The following is an 8702-nucleotide window of genomic DNA, read 5'->3' on the forward strand; positions in this document are numbered from 1 at the left end:
GTGCTCTCAGCCTGTTCCTGACGCCGGCTCGTTTCCCTCGAGGCCGCCGCTTCGCGTCGCGTTCTTTGTTGTCCCTCAGGATCTCACTCGGCCAGCTCGGATCCGGAGTTAAAAACGTCGAATTGTGAGTACATTGTATACCAATAGAAACAAGAGTGTCTCTATCATAACTAATGTACCCCATGGTGGTAATTTTGCCGGTTTTAAAACGCTGTAAACTAACTTAAAGAACAAAAACAAAGAAAAGGTGGTCGGAGCAGTCGTGACGGCAGCCGACCTCACCGGCGCCATCATGGTGAGTCCATGTGTGCACTCACATTACACGCACGCACATTACACACACGCACACACACTCACAGCACCTGCGTGCACAAGTGGAAACACTTATCGGTTTGGATTTATTTTTTATGTTTTTTAAAGGTAAAGTGCAGGTTAATTTGTTTTATTTTCACTTTATATTTTGTGTTAATTATTTTTACATATTTATTTTTTTGGGCTGTAGAACCAATAATTTGAGTTTCCATTATTTCTTATGAAAAAATTACATTAGTTTTTTCCGGGTTTTGGAATACGAGCCTGCTTCAGGAACGAATTATGATCGTCATAACACACACACACACAAAATGCATAAGTAGTAATGGTGGACTACCGCTGGCGTTATTTGTTTGCACAAGAGAAGGAGAGATTGTTGTGGATCATTTTCTTTCGAAGATTTTTTAACTGGACATATTTCCCGTCATCGGCCTCTCGAACTTTATTAACCCTGGTAAGACCGAACTATACTCCTCTAATACACATACAATCAACACAGAATTCTGACATTTTCCACTTACTCGCACACATACACATAACATTTATTATTTATAGTTTGTAAATATTGTTTATATCTTTGTTTGGTTGTGGTGCACCTTTTTTCCTTTACTTTATTTAGTTTTGTATAATACATGTTTGCTTTATCTACTTGTTTGTGTTTGTCCTTTTGCCTCACTGGCCTTTTAACGCAACACCGACACAAAGATAAAAGACCTCTTAATTTTTGTAGCCACAGTTAATGTAAAATTAGTTGGTCGTTACACGTTAAAACCGATGCCATCTTTTCTATGTATTGTCGGGTCTCCAGAGCCGTCGTTCAGTTAAGGTCATGGCCGTTTCTTTTTCTGACACATGCTGTAGCGGTTGTCCAGTCATAAATCACTGCGCCATCTGACCAATCACAGCAGTGAGGGCTCACGGAAAGGAGGGGTTTAGACAGACTGAATCTTCGAACTGCTTCACATGAGTCGTTTACAAATCATTTAGAAATGGGGTAAAATTAAATGTATTTTTGGAGAAAACGTGATTGTGTTTTTTTTTGATTGTGAAGTGTTTTTTGACCTTGCATACATGTAAATCTGTTTTAAGAGACTCATTAGGCAATATTAGCAACCTTTAAAATGGCATAATTGGGGCACTTTAAAAGATTGATTATGGATGACTTATTTGCCAAGACTAAAACTATATATTTTTTTCAAACACTTACAAACGATTCATCAGTTGCTTACAGAAAAAAACATATTATTATAACATAATTTGATGTTGTACTTTCTCAAAGTCTTTCAGAGGATCTTTGATGTTAAAATGAAACAGGTTCCCAATTATAGGAATTGGTCTTGGTCCTAGAGAAAAGTTCTTGGGCCTCTGAACCTTGAAGAAGAGGAAGAGGAGGCAGATGCAAAATACAACCAGAATCCAGAAACTCAGCATGACTGTTCTATAGCTTTTCTGTACTCAAAAAACCTTTGGAATGACATGTCCAAAGGTTGGACTTGACAAGAACTTAAAGGCTGTTAATCATTCACCTTGTACATTGACTGAACGTAGGATTACTTTTCATTTCTATATTGCTGTTAACACATAATTTGTTACCTAGTCATATTAAATGAAAGACAAAACTTTTCAGGACATTACACATGGTGTCCCTGTTTTAATTACAGAAGGCAGATTCTCCTTACTCACAGTCCCACACAGTGTAAATTATCTTTTATAATTTAGCCCTAAGGGCATACATGTGCATACAGTATACTGTAGTTAAAGTAAAAATTTCTAGACATTTACAGTATAAACACTTTTGCAGTGACTTTGTTTTCCCAATTCCCAAGCCAATCTATACCATAACAGCACAGTTACTATTAAATCTAATCAAATTTAAATTTTATTTGTCACGTACTTAGTCATACATAGTACGATATGCATGTAAAATGCTTAGACGACTGCTCATGACCTTAAAATAAAAGACTATTAATAGGACATAAATATGAAAAAAAAAAAAAGTTAATTTAACTAAAAAGCAATAAAATATCTGTACAAGGTAAGATTATAGCACAGGTAAGATGGCGCTGCTGTATTTAAAATAAATACATAATAAATAAATAAATTTAAAATTGTCAGAGCCAGCCAGTAGGCTAATCAAGGCACGATGGACACTTGGAGAAATTCTTCCCTTGTTTGAAACTTAACATTTACTATTAGTATATTCATTTATCCTGATTAAAAAAGGTAGAATTTAACTTGATTAAATCCATATCTTTTCTGCAAGCCTTATCGAACTCATCCAGATAGCAGTCAACAAACTTCCTTGGTTTTGCTGGGACTCTTCTTATCTTGTGCTTGTTGATCATGTTTGCTGTATTGATTTTAAGCGTGCTAATGATTTTACTAATGATTTTTTTAAGCAAAGGGGCCAGGACCTTACCACAGAAAGATAGATCTACAAGAAAAAAGAGCTTTAGCTGCATTTTTTAAGTAAAAAAAAATTAAGCATACACTTACATTAGGAACTGTGTGAAACTTCTTTAGCCAGGCACCCCTGACCATGAGTATAAATTCATAAACATGATAAAATTATACAAATATAGGTGTCATTGTGGTAATACATTAAAAATACCACTGGTGTAGAATGTTTTGTTTCTAAAATGTCAAGATGACATTATTTAAAGTTGGTGTATGTTGGATTTCCCTTTAAGTTTAGTTTATCTTAAATTGTCTTTATAATGTTAGCTCATGTTTTTCCGCTTGACCTTGACATATCTGTCATGTTCATTTGGATCAAAGTCTACAAATTTACTGGATTTCTGTCAATTTTCTTTGTGATGTCTATTATAAAAAGTGTTATACAAATAAAATATAATATAATTTAGTCTACCACTACTCAATTCTATTACCAAGCTTTAGAGATTTAATATACAAATCAATGTACACTTTAGGGATTTCCTAACTGTGATAGTGATTAACTGTAAAAGTGATTATTAATGAGATGATATTTGACTCTTTTATGATATTTAATATTTTGGACCAAAGTCAGGAGATGCACAACAAATATGTTGTGTTTTACTTTCTTAAACAGTAAGAAGATTTTTACTGGTCATCTATAATCAACAGATTATAATGTACTAGATGGAACATATGAGACGCATCAACACTGGATCCCCTGCAGTTATTTGTTTAATTTAATGCTGTTTTAGCTAATTTCCAGTTATCAGGCTGCCCTGCTAATGCTAGCACTACATTAATGCTATACCTCTGAGTTTCTGTCAAAGTTCCTGTTTGTACATCATGTTATATTTTTTTTGTGTTTGTTCTACTATTTTGAATATGTTCAATAAACCCATGCCTGCACTTCTATCAATGTCAGCAAGACTAAATTAAAAGCTAATGTAAATTAAACTTGTTTTTAATGCGAGTCTGATTTGATGCATTGAGTCTGATTCTGATTTATCTGTTGTCATATTTAGAGCACTGTTCATAATATTAATTTGTAAAATAAATAAATGAAACAAAAGAGAAGTTTTTTTCTCACAATCCTGTTTAAAAAAAAATGACTTCACGTTGGGAAACCTAAAGTAAAACTGGCAATTATGATTATTACAACCCAAATATATTTCTGTGCTTGTTGTTTAGTGGTTTATAATGTTTACATAACCCTAACCTGGACACTAGCTCAAAGAGATAAGTAATTAAAAAGTGGTGTTTTATTTTTTTTTATAGATTTACATTTAGATTTCTGGCATTTATAGGTAAAACTTTAACATCATACTTGACATTATTGAAGAATGCTAATGCTAGAACAGTGTTCACATGTTAATAAGGACAAGCTCATTCCTTAATAAGCCATAAACAAGGTCCTAGTAGGCAGACATATACTGATTCTACATTTCTTTGACTGTCTGTCTCAGCCTGACTTCCATCCTGTATGGTTTGGGTGTAAGTGTTGTTCCAAACACAGGTGTGAAATCAGGTTCTCCTGCATCTTCAGGCCAAACAAACTGAAAGTGGTGTAGAAGAGTAACCAAGAAGAGGAAGAGCTCCATGCGAGCCAGACCTTCTCCAAGACACACTCGAGGGCCTGCACACATGGACATACACATGAATTTAGATTTGCCTTTTGACAGATTCTAATAAATGTCAGGGTTGGGTGAACAACTTTTTAATGAAGTTTGCGGGATCTTTTCACTCCTGATTTCTCACCAGCAGAAAAGGGTAAGAAGGCCTCAGGCTTTTCAAATTGTCCCTGATCATTTAGGAAGTTTGCTGGGTTGAAATCATGAGGAAACTTCCACTGGCCTTCTTCACTCAACACTGAGGACAGGTTGGGGATTATCATAGTTCCCTATGGATATACAAAGAAATAAAAGGAGATTAACCTAGTAAAACAGTGAACCCAAAGCAGTTAAAATAATCACCTTTGGGATGGTGTAGTTCATCAGTTCAGTATCCCTTGTGGTACAGTGGAGCGCACTGGGGACAGTGTTGGCAACGCGCTGACACTCGTGAATCACAGCCTGTGTGTACGGTATGTTGTTCCTGTCCTCGAAAGTTGCCTGAGATTTTCCCTCCATAACCTGATCAATCTCATTCTGGCATCTCTCTAGAAACAAAGCATGCATGACTCCGTTTAAAGACCTGGCAATTTGACCTGGCAACAAACGTGATTTTTAATTGATTTAATAAGCACACTTAGAATAAAATATAAAGAACAACTGTAAAGCTCAGACTCTGAATGTCTGGATGGACCATGAGGTAGAGAATCGCTGTAAGCAGTGTGTTGGATGTTGTATCTGTTCCAGCTACATGCAGATTCAAAATATACGCCACAAGTTGTTCTTCACTGAAAGTCGAATCATTGCCTCTCTATTAAACACAATAGAAATAAATACAGATTTTAGCAAGATGTCTTATTAAATAAAACAGCGGTCACTTCAACACATAAATACAAACCTTATCAAACTCATCCAAATAGCAGTCAACAAAATCTCTTGGTTCTCCTGAGACTCTTGTTGTCTTGTGCTTGTTGATCATGTTGGCTGTCATGATTTTCATTGCACTGTAATTATCAAAAGCTTTTTTAAAAGGCAGGGACATGGACCTCACCACAGGAAGTGCATCGTAAATCTACAAAAATATGTCATACAAAAATAAGAGATTAAGCTGTTGTAGTACATGAATTGTTTTTTTTTCAGTTCTTATTTAAAGGAATTAAAACAAAAAGGGGAAAAAACTTTCTCATTAAACTTTTACACTTGAAGCAATCTCAAAATACTGCAGCCAGGGACCCATTTTTATAAAAAGAAAAAAAAAAAGAAAAAAGATCTCCACTTATCATGAGAGTACAGATTTATCAATATAAACTTATACAGATATACAAATAACTATACTTAAAGTGTTTAAATTGTTTTAAGTGTGATTTCACAGCGACAGAAACTTCATAAATGGCACAGTGCTCCCAAGATTTTACAAAAATTGCACAAATATGCAGGACTGTGCAAAGGAATTGAGCCACCCCTCATTTCCTCATTTTCAAACCCTTTAAATTAAATTAAATGGAACAAAGATTTTACTGCAACCGTAAGTCAAACCGCATAGGTGGGATCAGGGTATTAGCATTCAGCACTAACATACTTGTCACTGGCCTGATCATCTGTCATCATCTGCAACTGACGTTTCTCACTTGCTCATTGTTTTTTTTTTCATGTTTAAATGATATATATTATAATGATTTCCACAGCAGTAATTAAAAGTTTTTATTTACCTAAAGCCTGTAAATAGAGCTAAAAGTCCTTAGGACTAGCTTTATTGCAAATAAGAGTTGGCAGGCAGAGTTGAAGTGATCTGAATACTGTAATACTGAATACTGTGTCACCCAAAAGAAGATGGGTTCCCTTTTCAATCTGATTTTGCTCAGAACTTTTTTTCCTTGTTTACACTTTTTTTCTTGCAAATAACACCCTTGCTCATTAAATGCACATATCTGCATTATTTCTCTAAGACTGCTTCATAGCATTGTCAATTTTTAACAAATCTTACATAAATTAAAGAGATCCAAGTTGAATTTACCATTGCCCAAGTTCCCCCAGTGATCTTTAAATTTTCAGTGAACATCTGAATGTACATTTTAAGGGTTTCATCACCATAGTCATAGCGCGTGCCAAACAAAACCAGGTAGATGATATTTGATGTTGCATCATGGAACAATGTCTGAGGATACAAGGAACTTCCTACAAATAGAAAGTTGATGTTGATGTGTTTTAATATAATTTGTACTAGGAAGCAGAAGTCTTTTTTAGGCAGCTAAATAATCAACAGAAATATTCATACTTAATGACAATTGTTTTTTTAAATAGCAAAAAAAAAATGTGTACCAGCATATTTCTTCAATTTTGCAATGAGGTGATCAATTTCTCCCAGAATCCTGTTCTCCATCGACTGTTTTCCCAAGCCGAAGTTTCTTAGTGTCATAAGAGCAAAGCGCCGATGCTCCTTCCATTGAAGACCATAATCAGCCATTATGACTCCTGTTTCATTTTAATCATATCACGCTAGAGTTGCAGTAAAGATACATATACAGAATAAGTTAAGTCGGATGATATGTAATTGCTTGTCATTGAGCTTACCCTTTCCTTCAGTCAAATCTTTAATGATGTTCTGTGGACGTCCTGAAAAGTCTTCAGATTTGGTTACCAGAGCTTCTCTTATGACTTTTAAACCATTAAGAACAACAGCTGGTTTTGTCCCAATATACAGACTGTAAATGTTTCCATATTGCTCAGCCAACTACACATACAATATACAACAAATGTTATTCATGATCAGAATAAAATACAAACATGCAAAAGTGATAACAGGCAAAATGATGTTCTGTCATGGGCTGGCTGTACACTATAACTATAACATCCATATAATAAAAGAAAATATGTATGTACAAGAAAACATAAAAGCTTGTGAGAAAATGAGATGATATGAAAAACTCATAGGGCAGCTACAAATAAGGTAGTGGCAGTGAAGAGTGCTTGTTTTCTACAAACTGAATCAAACAAGTCTGAATCAAACTGAAAATCATATATACAATGCATTATGTCATATACATAACATGCATTAGGTTTTCTTATAAATAAATCTATCACATTTTGTAAGTTTTCAACTAATCATTTATTTAAAGGAATAAAGAATATTAATTAAAAATTCAATTAATTTACAGATGTCTTTTGCTAAGACCAAAGTTACAAACACATACACACCATTCATCAACTGTTTCCATAAATAATAAAATTTTAAAAAGATCATATAAGGATGTACCTTCTCAAAGTCTTTCAGAGGATTTTTGATGTTAAAATGAAACAAGTTTCCAAATATAGGAAGAGGTCGTGGTCCAGGAGGAAAGTTTTTGGGCCTCTGGAGCCTGATGAAGAAGAATAAGAGGCAGACACAAAAAACAACCAGAATCCCGGAGCCTAGCATGATGACTGTTGTAGTGCTGTTCTGTACTCAAAAAACCTTTGTAATAATAATATGTTCCTAGCAAACCTTAAAGTTTGTTAATCATTCACTTTTAAAGTTCACTGACCAAATAAGGTTACAGTTCATTTACTTTTTTTATTTAACATAAAGTAACCCACACACAGAATCTAAATATCTAAACAAAACCCCTTTCCGAATATCATGCTGACATTATAATGCCACACATAGGACAAATTTTCAATTAAATTCAATTCAGTTATTTTTTTTGGATAGCTTATACAGAAAATTTCGGCTATAAATACCATAAACATATATATAATTAAAACCTTGCTTTGTGCCCTGGTGCACAGTTATGCTGGAACTGGTACGGGGTTGTTTCCAGCAGTTGTGCTCAGCCCCTTACTTCCAGTAAAAGGAACTTTCTGATTCAGCATACCAAGACATTTTGGACAATTTCATGCTCCCAAATTTCTGGTAACAGTTTGGGGATGGCACCTTCCTGTTCAAACATGACAGCGCACTTGTACAAGGCAAGGTCCATAAAGACATGGATGAGCGAGTTTGGTGTGGAAGAACTTGACTGGCCTGAACAAAATCCTGACCTCAACCTGATAGAACACCTTTGGGATGAATTTGAGCAGAGACTGCATGCCAGGCCTTCTCATCCGACCTTACAAATGCACTTCTGAAAGAATGGTCCATCTCATAAACACACTCCTAAATCTTGTGGAGTTGCAAAGGGTGGGCCAACCTCATATTAAATCCCATATTCAACCCTCCAGAATTTTAAAGGAAAGACTCTGTAAGGAAGATGTGTCTATGTCTGAGATTAAGGTATTTCTATAGTCACATTTAGAGCAGAGAAATAGTAACTGGACTCTATCATGTTACTAAGCTGTACAACAGAACCCTAATTCTTGATCTTTTGTAGG

General features: G+C 34.9%; 1 protein-coding gene across 1 annotated transcript; it reads right to left on the bottom strand.

The window, feature by feature from the left end:
- Positions 1 to 3271: 3271 nt before the first annotated feature.
- LOC128531919 (cytochrome P450 2F2-like) lies at positions 3272 to 7783 on the bottom strand. The gene is made up of 9 exons (XM_053506104.1): positions 7609 to 7783; positions 6927 to 7086; positions 6675 to 6827; positions 6370 to 6530; positions 5254 to 5427; positions 5031 to 5166; positions 4719 to 4903; positions 4504 to 4645; positions 3272 to 4381 (listed from the first exon to the last, which is right to left on the bottom strand). The coding sequence occupies exons 1-9, from the start codon at positions 7768 to 7770 to the stop codon at positions 4185 to 4187; spliced, it is 1470 nt and encodes a 489-aa protein (XP_053362079.1). The 5' UTR covers positions 7771 to 7783; the 3' UTR covers positions 3272 to 4184.
- Positions 7784 to 8702: the final 919 nt, after the last annotated feature.

Source organism: Clarias gariepinus, chromosome 10, assembly GCF_024256425.1.
Source record: "Clarias gariepinus isolate MV-2021 ecotype Netherlands chromosome 10, CGAR_prim_01v2, whole genome shotgun sequence".
NCBI classification, from domain to species: domain Eukaryota; kingdom Metazoa; phylum Chordata; class Actinopteri; order Siluriformes; family Clariidae; genus Clarias; species Clarias gariepinus.